Genomic DNA, 13,966 nt, shown 5'->3' on the forward strand with positions numbered 1-13,966 from the left:
GAATGGGATTGCTTTTCGTTCTGAGACAAACATAGCAGGGCGCTTCGATTCTGAGAAGCATCTTTCGGCAATAAGGAAAATAATTTGATGAAAGCATGTGGACTTGCAAAATTTTGCTAAATCTAGGGCTTTGAATACTTCATATTTTATTTTATCTTGTCCTTTAAATTGGGACTGATTTTCGCCTAAAATATATTAAAATAATTATATTATTGGCAATATTTTCAGATACTGATATTAATTTAAAAATTCAAATAAATAATGTATTATAATTTATTAAAATTAGCAGTCAATTTTTCGGACTTTTTGTTATAATATGGCTTTAAAATTAAAAAGACACAATTTTGATTTCCAAACCCAGAGTCAGATTTATTTCATACAATGAGAAAAGTGAGCAGCAGATACAAATTAACTCTTTTTTGTAATTTTTATTAACTAAATTGAACTAAATATATTAAATAAATAAATAATAGATTAAATAAGACTTAATAGCTATTAAATAAATTACTAAACTTATTCGTCGTGTTTTTGTATTGGCACAGAACAATTCTTGTTATTTTTCCGTAACACGGAAGTCCATTTTTTTTCACGTAGGCTTCCTCTCTCATATCATGAGCAACGCACTTTTCCAATTTTCTTTTGATTATCTTCGCCATGGCATCTGCGTCTTCTTCCTCGTTGCAAACAAAAAATAAGTTGTTTCCTCTTTGTCTTTTACATATTTCTGCATATTTCCATAATTTTTTTTCAAATGTCAAAGAATTTCCAGTAATAAGAAAAGAAGGTTCATTTTTTACATGCAAAATAGGAAGAAAAATGGAATTTTAAATATAAAAATTATCTATCGTGTGTTTACTATTCTTGCAAAATCTCATCCCGAAATAAATTAACGCCTCTTTTCCATTTAAAAGAATAATTTTCTCAAATTATGCAGAAGCAGGTGCACTTTTTTGCTGCTTTTCCTCCTCTGCGGCTTGGGCAATTTGTTTGGCCAGGCGTCTGGCCTGCACGAGTTTGTTGATCTCGTGGTAGGTCTTCACCATTGGAGGGCTTGCCGAGCCGAACAGGGTCGACTGATCCGCCTTGGCGCCGTCTAAGTGGTGCAAAATTTCGTCTGTCGAGTCTTCGGAGTCGCAGTCGGGATAGGCGATGGCGCAATGCGAACCCTCCTGACCATCCTTGGCCGCCTTCATCAGTGCGAAGAAGCGCAGGCTGTCCTTGTTGTTCTGCGTCGGCTTCTGCAATTCACTCAGATCCCTAAAACATATTTCAATTAGTCTTATTTTTCATTTGCTACGAGATCGTATTAAATAATCTTTTTTAAATAATTTACGAATTAAAAAACTGATGATAGGTTTGTAATGCGAACTGTTTAACAATTAAATGAAGTTTTTAATTAATTATAATGTTATAATTTTTTTCTAAAAACATCTTTATTTATTTTACGTATTAATTTGCATAATTTTTCTTATAAAATTTATAATTAAATTTTTTTTCAGCTTTTAACACACAAAATCAACATGCTGTAAATATTAGCTGACAAATTAAACACACTGTCGAAAAAAATTGCATTTAAAAAATATTTTATAGATCTGTTTGCATAATTTTGAGATTTTAATGTAATATTACTTTAAATATAATTCGTTCATCTTGCGTAAATCCATGAGTTTCGTGATTGAATTTAATTAATTTCTTAGAAAAAAACAAGAGTTTAATGATTAAATTAAAAAGTTAAGATACACATCACGGTGTGATGAGTGATCGCTATTCTGGGATTGTCAATGCCAAATTTTCTAACATTTTGCTCTAAAATACCCACGCACGTTTCAAATTGTTAGTGTTGCGTTTTGTGTGTTTGACTAACGAATTAGCAAAATGGTACCATCTCCGGCATTGCATGTCCCGTGTATCATTTCCATATGTGTGTGACTCCGAGCTGTGGCCTAAATATGCAAAAAATGCAAATAAACGGCCGCTCGCGACCTCGACCGCTGGACACGCCCAAAGTCGCTTCTACAACGGCTGATTAACTGTTTTGCACAGTTGCAATTGCGTACATGCGATGACCATATCTGTATCCCGCGGCAAAGCTTCTGCTTCCTTTTTGATTAATTAAAAACACATGTAAATTAATTCCAGAGGTGACAAGGGGCTAGAATTTTCTGTGATTGATTATTAGATCAAAAAACGTTTATATTAAATCAATTGAAAATCCCAGAATTATTAAAAAAGTTCAGAATTAAAAAAAAAATCAATATTATTAAATCAAATTAAAAAATATTTTAAATATAATATAAGATCAGCTCTAAATTAATATTTTCATTTTTATTATATAACGCATTTGAACTTTTTTAAAGACATATTTTACTGTTTTGCAATTAGTGTTGACTTTTCCTCAGAGCTATTTTTGTCAAACAATACTATAATTGCACCTTTCCTCTTATTTATTTAATTGGAGTATCACTAACACCCACGTAAACGAGACAGAAATAATATTTTTATGACGAAAAGCTAGCAATTAATGCATTAACTCCAATTCTCTAAAAAAAGTTTGTGTGTCAGTCGCCGGTTCGCAGAGCTGACGAGAGCTAATTACGAGTCCTATATCTGGCTACAGTTATAATTCTGCCGGATTAAATTACGGAAAAAACGGAGATGCATGTGCGGCATCAAAAAGAATGAATGGACGCACGCCCGACAAAAGGAAGTGCCTAATCAAATTAATGGGCCGCTGCACTTGACCCACAAACTTGATGGATTAAAAAAGGGCAATCGACTTAAAATGCACATGACACGGAAGCCACCGCGAATCAAAGCTTAAGAATGTGGAAAAGAAAAGGTGTGCTTAGGATACACTAAATAAGGTTTGTGTTTACTTTTGTTAAACTACAATTTGCCAATTGTATTAATTCGTATTGTTGCAAATGAACTTTCACTTCTAGATTTAATTTTCAATTTTTTTTTTATATATTAGTTTTTGTGAAACTAAAATTTACTTATGTGAAGCTTTGAAATAAAAATGTATTCAAATAATGCATGAAAAAATCATTAAGGACTTCTTATTGACATAGTCAAATCAAGTCCTTACAACAATATAAACAGATTTTTGCGATTGTTGAAGGACAATTGGAAATTTTAATCACCATTGTTGTAAAGACTTGATTTGACTATGTCAATAAGGAGTCCTTAACCTTTTTCTGGAAAACATTTTTTTAGAATTTGACTGTTTTTTAAATATTCCTGGCCTCACGATTAGACTATTTTTAATGAGATTCTATAACTAATTCTTTTTTTATATCTGTTTTAAATTTAACTATTAATTTGAAATGAAATATTAATTAAAAAGCTTCAAGAGCAAAATCATAATTTTTAATACGTTTAAAACCTATGTGCTGTTTTTTTTGCCTGTTATCAATTTATGTGCCTAAAAAAATTCACCTGCTGAGCTGCGCCGACACGAGGTTGCTGTACGGAGCGTACTTGGCCGGCTGCTGGTACATGTTGCAGATGAGCCTCTTTTTGCATTCGTCGCCCTTCTTCTCGTAGCCCATCTGCTTGAAAATGACGTCCAGCCTTGACACAATTGGGCTGTAGTAGGGGTCGAAGCCGGACATGATGAGGGACGCGTCCGGCACGCGGGCGAACGTTTTGTAGTCGGGAATCACCGGCCGCTTGTAGGGCCACGCGGCGATCGGCCTCTTTCCGTAGAGGCCACTGAGGCCACCAAGTCCACCAAGTCCTCCAGCCCCGGTCGGAAAACCGCCATAACCGGCACCTGCGGTCAAAAGGGAGTCCCTTCTTTTCTGTGGGTAGGACGTGAAGGAGGCCACGTTGCTCGAACCTGAAGATTCGTAGTTGGGGTCGAAGTTGTCCTTGAAGTCAAACTCGTCCTCGCCGCCGCTGTGGCCGTGGCCGGCGGAGGCAGAGAAAATGCTGGCGCCGCTTTTGCCGAGGAATTTGCCGATTCCGGTCAACAGGGTGGGCAGGAAAATGGCCAGCAGGATGGACTTGATCACCTGGGCGCCGATGAAGAAGGGCAGCAGGAGCTTCTTGAGGCCGAAAGCCAGAAAGCCGAGACCGAATCCCGTCAGGAAGGTGTTGGCGCTGGCCGTTCGAGCTGAAAAACGAAAAATTTGTTACTTTCCATGATAAAATAATTTCAATTTTGTCAAACTGTGCAGAAAAAACTGAAAATTGAAGGGAGAGAGATTACAGAAGTAGTGCACGTGCGAGAGGGTTACACTGAATAAGAGAAGAAATTTAAGAAATTAGAAATGTTTTAAGAAAAATTGAATTAGTCAATGTTTTTTTAACTTATAAATTGCACTAAATAAAAACACGGCTACTTGGCATTTTGTTTATTTATTTAATATATTAAAGTAGTTTCATTAATAAGTGCATAATAAAATTTTTTAGAATTATAAATCAAATAAAATTTATCAGACGAGTTTATTTATTAAAATAAATAATGGATTTTTGTGTGGAAAATTACATTACAAACATTTTTATAATTAATAATTTTATTATTATAAGAACATACCTGTATTTTAAAACTAAGATTGTAATAGAAATGATAATTTGAAAAAACTCTTCCGATGTAGATTTATTAAAAATTCAATTAAAAAAATCCAAAACATAAACATTTGAAATAGCAATAGGGTGTTGCATTTTTTTTTTTTCTATTGTATCATTGTAAATTTAATTATGGCATTTGCAGAAATTTACTGATTGGGTAGGAGAATTGGAAATTAATTATTTTAATCATAAAACTACTCAAGCGTTAAATATGCAAATCCTTCATCTCTGCATATCCTTCAGTCTATTTGAGAGGATTTTGATGAAACCGTGGATAAATCATAAGCGAGCCAAATAGAGCCATTTTCCCCAGAGTATGACTTGGTTATTAATGTATATTATTAACTTTGAGATATTCGACCGGTTGAAAGGCTATTCTCGAAATAATTTCTCAAGTGTATTCCAAATATACCGAACGCAAGCTGAATAAATAATTAACGCAGAGATGCGGATCATAACTTGGCCCTGTGCGCACTTAATGATTCTGCGCTGCCTCAAAGGCATTCATCTAGTTTAGCCGCTTTGATCCGCCAGCTTAATGAAAAACGGCACAAAGTAGCCTTATCTATCAGGGTGGAGCAAAGCAAGTAGCTTTGCACAGGAAAAAAGTGAAGTTTAATTGGAGTAATTATCACAGGCGGTGCCTTTTATTTGGCACAGCCGCTTTTCCATATAAATGCAAATGCGGAATTCCCCGAACGGCTGTTCAAATGGATAGTCTTTTTTATCAAGCCAGACGTCTGGCCGCCGTTTTCGCAAACACAATGCCGGGTGAGAATTTTTCGTAAGGAGCGAGAGAGTGATTTCGATTATTCTCCTCACAATGGTGTTGTCGAATGAGCTATTCACGATAAATATGAGTGATCGGTGAAATTGACGCACCTTGCTTTTTGTTAGCCCGTTAGATGACCGACTGCGGCCGATCTAGGCGGTTGGTTTGGCTGGCCGTAAAAAATCTCTCTCTCGGAAGGAAGAAGATAAGAATAGATTGAGAGGCGCTCGCCACTTTGCGCGGTTCCAATTCGTTGATTAGCCTTGCAGTAAAAGTCATGACCTCTAAATTATTTAATTGTAATGATAATGACGTTGTGAATTGGAAAGAAGATCACAGATTACATCGTAAAAAAAAAATATTATTTTTGAGAGGTCAATAAATAAAAAGGAAGTAGAAATTCACAAATTTGGAACTCGGAAATGTTATAAAAAAATCCTAATAACTTATTGCCTTCCAGCAAATTTTATTTGTAAATCCAAATATTGACTCCAAACGATCTAATAAATAAATAGATAAATATTTTTTATATTAAAATTATTATTATAATTTTTTAAACTTTCAAATATCAATCAAATATAGAATTATGCAGAAATTCCACTTTTAAATTTTAAATAGTGGCAAATTATATAAACTGTTTTATTCTGAATAAATTTCAAATTTGTCCATAATTAAAATAATACATAATATTTAATTTTGTGTCTCTATTTATATTAATTTTGTAAATCTGTACAATAATTTTTAGAGACACTACTAATTTTGTTTTAATTAAACATTTGGCATAAAATTCCAGTCTCACCGCGAATATTCATTGTAGGGATGCGTGTGGCGATATTAATTCAAAAATTTTTGCGGCTGCGAGTTCTCCCATCGAGTTAATTCAGCCAAGCAAACAGAAACTCCCACGAGCTAATGGAAGCTCCGAAAGGCGCCTTTCACAATTGCAGAGAAGTGATGATTTCGCGGAGATGTAACACTTTTCGGCGGCGAACGGGCGAGGCGCAGGACCGAAATGGTAAATAAATAAAATGCTGGCTTTGACGCGCCCACGCGGACCAGTGATCAATAAAGGACTTTGCGTTCGTTTGTCTCTCGGCTCATTTGCTTTCCTCGCCACCGGTCGCTCGGAAGTAATCGTCGACCGGCGCATATTTCACGGCCTAACGACGCGTCCGATATTTGCATACAGGACTAAGTGCCCCGCTCGGTGATAAGGAGCACGTGAAGAGGGAGCGCATAAAAATTCATAGAGCGGAAAATTCACGCAAATGGGCCGGAGTGAGACTGCGGGGCAGTGAGCGCGACCGGCTTATTTACGTTCAATCAAAACACAACAATTTCATGCCATATCAAACGTTTTTTTTATCTATTCTAAAAATCAGAAAGCGTGAAAATAGAGTTTTAAAGTTCTACACAAATTACATCAATGGTTAATCCAAAAATTAAATCCTATTTTTGAAATTTATTACTATCATAAAAAATAAATTATAATTTTAGACTCTCTATATTGATATAGTCAAATTAAGTCTTTCCAACAATAGGAGGCATTTCCAAAAATTATTTGATAACAATTGGAAATTTTAACCACCATTTTTGTATCTGATTTGACTATGTCAATAAAGGGCCATTAATTTATTGAAAAACATTCAATCTTATTTATATTCAAAATTAATTTGGTTTTTACTGTAAAATGTACCCTTATTTTATACGTCACCACCTGGGGTCATAAATGATCTTTCGTGAAAGCTTCCAAACTATGTCAATTGTCATCATTAATTTTTTTTTTGGCATTTTTTTCTTTTTGCAACCCAAATAGATTTTTTCCTTTCAAGAGTTGACCCACATCCAGAATGATTGGCCAAAAAGAACAAAAATAATAATTATGTTTTTCACTGCCCCCCGGTTCGCTTTGTTTAGAAACGTTACGTGATTAAAACGCAGGCAGCTCTGTATATTAATTCCAGCGACGATCTTGCTTTAGTTGCCCTTTGTGCATTTACGTTTGCATGCACGTCCGTTGGTGTAAAAGGAAATCATTTCTATGCAATCGGCGTCTATAATATAGTGGAAAATTCCAACACTGTTATTATTTCCCTTTCCATCGTATCAGGTTTATTTTCGACCCACTTTGAAAAGTGGGCCAATTTTTTCTTCCCTGTCGTAAAATACATCGTGAGGGGCAAAAGAGTTACTGACAAAGTAGTGAGTGGGAAAATTATTTTTTCAGGCAGTAAATCAACACCGACCAAAGTCACAAGGAGAGAGGATAAAAGGAAGATCATCACAGAGAGTCATTTTACCAGAAGAAAAAGGGTCACGCACCACAGCTAAAAATAGCCAGAAAAAGACACACGTGAGAGGAAAGTGGTTGTCATGCTCGGCTTACCTATTCGAGCGAAAAATTCTATCGGATTTGAAAACGTTCCTGCAAATACAAACAAACTTGAAGGGAGGAAGAAAATAGAAAGTAAATTTGACACAAATTTTGCGTTATAAAGTGATTTGGAAAATTGAATAAAACATTTAATTGCAAATGTGCTGAAACACAAAATTATTAATTTTTGTAAATTAAAAAAATCTGACTCACGAGCTCCATTTTCGGGGTCGTTGAATGAGACGACGAGTTCGTGGCTCTGCAGGTAGTCCCAGGTGCGGTCAATCAGGTACTGTCCAGGGTCGTCCAGACTTCGGTTGGCCCGGTGTTCAGTTTCAACCTTCTTGACTTGGTACCCTGAGAGGTACTCGGTGACTGGCTTTTCGTCTTCCTCGACGAGACTCCTGAGGGCCTTCTCCTGCATGCAGGACCATTCGACCTTCTGATCGCACTGCGTCTTCAACTTGGCCAACATCTGTTGGTCCACGTCGTCGGCCCGTGTGGCCGAAAGGGCGATCAACGCCAAGAGAAGGGTGGCTCGCATCGTGGGTTAAAGAAAGAATGAGGGGAAGAAGAAACGCTGAGAAGGGGAAGGAAAGAAAGGTGACCTGTCAGGAACAGTCACATGCGGCCGATTCAATTCCACCGCCGCCTCTGAAATGAAAATGTTAAAATTAATAAAAATGATGCTTGAATAAAATAAATAATAAAAAATAATAATAAAATTATTACTAAAATCGTAAAAAAACCATGTGTATGCTATAAATAAATTAATAATAATAATTATTTAGTTCAATATTTAATGATATACAAAATTAATTTTTTTCTCTTCATAAATATTTTTGTGTACACTTTTCTTTGGTAAATTAATGGAATTTTATTTTCTTCCTTATTTTTGCACCTTTATTTACTGTAAATATTTATTTTAAATTAACAAAAAATTATAATAAGATGAATTTAGTGCACATGATATAGAAAAATGTCTGCATCAATGAACTTTCTATAACTAATTAATTTTGCAGCCTTTGCAAACCAAAGCACGTGTTCGCATTGTGGAGAATTTCCTGGACGGTGTATGTGTTCGTTTATGTAAACGTGGACAAATGCGATCGATTCGCGCGACTCTAAAGGGAGAACAGGTATTGCAATCCGCTATAATTTGCAGGCGTATGTGGAGCATCCGACGGCGCGCTGCTCTTGACCTTGGCCCGGAGAAATCAATGACTTTTTGCCGGCCTGTGAGATGCAGCCGAGCGGAATCTGTGCAAAAAAGGGTGAAAATTTCCCTTACAAAATTAAACTTTCCACCATTTCACGAATCAACTCAAACGGAACGTGATTATTTTAGAAAAAGCAACCAAATGGAAAAACGGTTTAATTCAAAAGCTTTTGATTGAAAGTCAGGCAAATAATTATGCTTGAGGTAAAGCAATTTAACTTCGTCAAGATGTTTCAAAGTGAATGGAACACAATTTTCGGAATCCGTTAATTGGTTTTGGGAAACAATTACCAATTCGCTACTGTGATTGAATTCCGCAATATCTGTAACGCCACAAGTAATAACCGTTCGCGCAGGAAATTCAGAGCGACGCATTCAATTTGGATAAACCGATCGATTTTGCTCCTGGTTGCCGGTGCCGCTTGTGTGTGAAGTTCCGCCGAAAAATGTAATTTCCTTGATGCGATCATTCCGATGATCAGCGGCAAAGACGACGTGGGCTCGTCGGCCTCAATTTCAAAGGGAATTTCCATTGAGCAATTTTACACGCTCATTTTTCTAGTCTGAAGATCAAAGGCATAAATTTGTTGAAGCAAAAAAATGTCTGAACCAGAAAAAATTAAAATTTTCATTACATTTTACATCGTAACTTACTATTTGAAATGAATTTCAAATTAATTATCATGTCTCAATTAAAAGTGCAATTTTTCTACATTGCTTTGATAAACAAAGAGGCATTTTGTTAAAATATTAGCTCTTAGATTTTTTTTAATTTGATATTACGGGGTATTTATTATTATTATTTTTTTTTTGCAAGAGACTCATTTTTCTATTTTTATGCTCACACTTTTTGAGCACAGTTTCCTCTTTGGAATGAATTGCCCTGGCACGGAAAAAAATCGCGTAATCGATTATAAATGAGAAAAAAATTAACAAGGAGAAAAATCTCTGTCGTTTGCGTGCGCGTGAAGGAATTCGAAGAATTGTGTCATCTTCCTCTGGCGGCGCTTGACGATTTTCCTCTTTAACAATTCTTCGTCCAAACATAATTTGATTGTGAGCAGCCGCCAGCGCGGATCCTTTCTTGGAGTCGTTTTAATATTCGATTTGATTCTCGCCGGTTTTTGCCGCTTCGACGGACCGAATTTTATTCATTTAGAAAGAGTGGAGTAAAAACGAAGACGAGCGAATGAAAACAGTAAAGCTTTTACAAGATGGTATTGATTCGTTAAAGTGTGCTTTCTTTAATTTCGCGAAAAATAAATAAAGCCAGCCACGACAGCAAAAAAGTAATGTTACCGAAATTTTTGGAGTTTTTCGCGTCCTGTTAATTTTTTGGCTTGATTATGCTCGCGTGAGATGCAGTTCGCATCTGATAAAAGCGTCACGGCCCGCGTGATGTTTTTTTTTTTTTTTATTATTATTTTATTTTCTGTGCTGTCTTCACAAATAACAGAGTGAAAGAGGAGCAGACGATGACTGCTGTTAGGTAAGTTGGCGTAACTAAAACGCAACAGCGAAATTATCTCATTGACAGAATTGGGCATTTATCCTTACTTTAAATTTTTATTGATCTTTTAAATTACACATTTAGCGACTTTTTATTTTTATTTTTTACTGCAAAAAATTGTTCCAAAATTTATTACTTAAAGATTTTAGTCATTTATTAAATAATTTACAATATTTTGCCAAGTGGAGAAGAATCATTAATGGCAATTCTAAATTATTATAAAAAAATCATTGAAGGTTGAAGGCCTTGCAGTTGGGCATTCTACTAACGAATTAATCCCAGGAAAGAACTTAATTCTAGATATTTGATGATCAATTATATTAATTTTGTTTATTATTTTTCACTATTTTAGCAAAGAATTGCATAACGCACAACATGAAAGCTAGACCACTTTGGTCATTAAATTTAATGAGTTAAAAAGAAAAATTTATAAAAATGGTATATTTTTATTTAAATTTCAAAATTAAGCAATTTAGTGAATTTATAAAGATTTTATAAATTAATATTGAATATAGCACGGTTTAAACATTTTTTTTCAGCTCAACATTTAGATTCCCAGGCTTCTTTTTGTAAAGCTGTTATCAGTTAATTCACAACAATTATTTTTGAATAAAACATTGATTCACAAGATAACCAACACAAATTTAAACTTCTATAGAGATCCATGAAGTTGTTGAGGAACCTTATGACACTCGAGAAATTCATTTTTTGATGAAATAAAATCTGGCTTCCTCGGTGGAGATGAGCAACTTTATTGTTTCTACATGAAAGCAGGGAATTGCTGTATCATACAGAAACAATAAAGTTGCTCATCTTCACCGAGGAAGCGGGATTTTATTTGATTAAAAAAAAATTAAACACCTGAAAAGTTTCATTTTAACCTGCGTCTCAAGCTTATCGCCCATCACGAAAATATAGCTTCCCTGGCATCAAATATCAATTTCAAGAAAAAAGGCATTAGTTGCGCACGGCCATTGTTTCTGCGCGCTCAAAAATTTGAAATAGTCGGCAAAAAAAGAGCCCGTTCGAGCAAGCAAGGTGTTTCGTTGCGAATGAATATATGCAAAAATGAAACAATATTATACTAATTTTGTGATAAAAATTAGTAAAATTGTTCAACTGCTTCTTTTTGGTATTTTTAATCCATCGCAGATCCATTGTAGTTTAAAAAAAATTGTTTTGATTATAAACTATGCATGAAAAATTCACTTGATAAATTGATTGAAAAAGCAAAATTTATGGCGGTGGATGATTTTGTTAGCAATCGCTAAATTTTCAATTTTTCAGCGTTCAGTCTTTGTTTGAAATTACTCGCCAGCTTCATTTAAATGATTCGCTCATCGGGATTTGTTAATCCTCTCTTTGTCTGTTCCAATATCAGAGAGAACTAATTTCCCTCTCTTTTTCACTTCATTTTTTCCATACAAAGCTTGTTCTGTTGGCGCTCACACACGCTAATTACCGCTGAATATACATTTTGTGAAATTGATTGTAGTGTGAACTCTTTCATCTGCCGCTCCGATTTTAATTCGGTCTTTGTGCTCTGTATTGTGCGGTCCATTCCCGATCACAATCCGGCGTGATTACAGGCCCTGAGGGCGATTTTGGCATTTCCCTATTGGCGCACAAAGAAAATGTGGAACACACACTGCCTTTTGTGGCCGCTTATGTATGCCCAACGAGCCTCTTGTTTGCTTTGTATATACCGCGAGTCACGTCGTCTCTTCATAGGCCGCGCGATAAAAAAAATTTATATATAAAATTCGTGAATAGGTGAAAATGAAAATAGACGAGGAAGACTTTCACGTCGTGAACCATATTCCTCCCAAAAGTATTTAGGAGACGCTATGATAAATTATCTGCATGTGTAAAACATTCTCTCGTCGCGTTTTTATGAAGGTCACGTCCGGGACAAGTATAATATACAAGCAAACCAGTATTATTTGTGATGCTGCAGCTTGAATCAAACTGCCTATAAGCGTATCGAATTGCAATCAAGCAATGCAATAGTAGACAAGAGCGTATTTGCTACCCTTTACTGATTACTTTATTGATACTGACATTATTGATTATTTGTATTTAAATTATTAGTAAATAAATTGTAAAATATTCCACAAAGTAATTTGATAATATCACATGGAAACTGTGCTACTGAACTAATATAATTTTTCAATTGGAATTGATTTGAATTTTACAACCCAAATGTATATTTATTGTTGTATATTTTTGTTAAATAAATGAATTTTAAATAAAATTTAATTAATTAAATCAACATTTTAAAATGTAGTACAAAAATGTTAGTAAATGTTTTAACATATCAACCCAGCGTGATCATGCGATCAATTTTGCATTTTTAATTTTTTCGAAGTAAAATCTAATTTGTTGACGTAATGTGTTTATATCCTTTTTTCCTCTAATGTTAAATTTTTTAAAATAGGTGAAGAAACGTAGCCCGTTATAAATTTCCTATAGGCTCAAATCAAAATTTTAAAAAGAACCTGTCTACCACATTTACCAAAAGATTTATTTAATCATCGTGAGAAGAATAAAAACCACGCGGAATCTGTAGCTGTAGGAACTAAAAATAAAATAAATAAATAATTAAATAAATAAAAGCACTAAAATAAATTGAAACCTGAATTCCTTTTTTAACAGATTTTTCCTTATTTTTAGAGTGGCATAGGAAAATAAAGAAATACCAACTAATAAATTATGCTTTTTCAATAAGTTTCAAACTATAAAATAAAAAATAATTTAATAATAAATTTAAACTCCTTACAATTAGTCTTGACCTAGAATCTTAAACAAACAATATTAATCTGAATTAAGCTTATATCTGATGAATGTCACTTTTAATAAATAAATTTTTGAAATTTTTGAAAAAAAAGCTAGTCGTTTTGCTTGGATAAAATGTGCACTGGTTCCGATATCGAAGAAGGCGCTCGGGCCGTTTTTACTGTTGCTGTCTCGGGGCTCACCTGGAATGCGTGCGTGCGTTTGGATTGTAAGTCAGCGGCCCTGAGCTGGCGTCTTGTTCGTATTCACTTTGGCTGCGTTCGCGTCGTACTAACAACTGGCGTGCGCCGGTGCGATGTAGGTAGGCGTCCGTCGGCGGCGGCGGAGGAAGGGGTCCGCGTGTTCTCCATCTCGCTCAGGTGCGCGCCTAATGAGGTTACCAGGCCTTCCTCCATCCAACTCACTCTCTGACGTACCGAGAAGCATTCGGCGACCGACAGAAAGAGTTGCACCCGCCGCTTTAGCTCGGATGCTGACCGGAGCTAATGAATTTCGTTTTACGAGCGGGCGACCTTTCGAACCGTTTGCATTTGAAATTTGTATTCGCGGCCAAATGTGTGCCACACTGGTGTGTGTTAGAAACTTTTTAGGTGCAATTTGTCGGTTTTTCATCCTGTCGAGAGATTCCATCTTAATTATGTTATTTCCTAGCTCTTATATTTATAAAGATGAAACTTCAAAATAAATTTAACACAATCAAAATTGTTATCCGCGTATTAT

At 35.1% G+C, this 13,966-nt stretch overlaps 1 protein-coding gene across 2 annotated transcripts; it reads right to left on the reverse strand.

Moving 5' to 3' along the window:
• Positions 1–348: 348 nt before the first annotated feature.
• Positions 349–13,543, reverse strand: LOC132192966 (uncharacterized). Of its 2 annotated transcripts, XM_059613222.1 has the most exons (5): positions 13,429–13,543; positions 7,935–8,375; positions 7,734–7,772; positions 3,439–4,117; positions 349–1,257 (listed from the first exon to the last, which is right to left on the reverse strand). In XM_059613222.1, the coding sequence occupies exons 2-5, from the start codon at positions 8,263–8,265 to the stop codon at positions 927–929; spliced, it is 1,380 nt and encodes a 459-aa protein (XP_059469205.1). In that variant the 5' UTR covers positions 8,266–8,375; positions 13,429–13,543; the 3' UTR covers positions 349–926. The 2 variants fall into 2 exon arrangements, with proteins under 2 accessions (XP_059469205.1, XP_059469206.1); XM_059613223.1 differs by lacking the exon at positions 7,734–7,772.
• Positions 13,544–13,966: the final 423 nt, after the last annotated feature.

Source organism: Neocloeon triangulifer, unplaced genomic scaffold (assembly GCF_031216515.1).
Source record: "Neocloeon triangulifer isolate White Clay Creek 2 clone unplaced genomic scaffold, ASM3121651v1 ptg000003l, whole genome shotgun sequence".
NCBI lineage: Eukaryota > Metazoa > Arthropoda > Insecta > Ephemeroptera > Baetidae > Neocloeon > Neocloeon triangulifer.

Bases quoted from the DNA above. Each gene is read 5' to 3' on its own strand.
- LOC132192966 (XM_059613222.1), bottom strand. From the start codon at position 8,265: ATGCGAGCCACCCTTCTCTTGGCGTTGATCGCCCTTTCGGCCACACGG. The intron at 7,773-7,934 runs GTGAGTCAGATT...TTGTATTTGCAG, and splicing joins CGACCCCGAAAATGGAGCTC to GAACGTTTTCAAATCCGATA. The intron at 1,258-3,438 runs GTGAATTTTTTT...AATATGTTTTAG, and splicing joins GTGTCGGCGCAGCTCAGCAG to GGATCTGAGTGAATTGCAGA.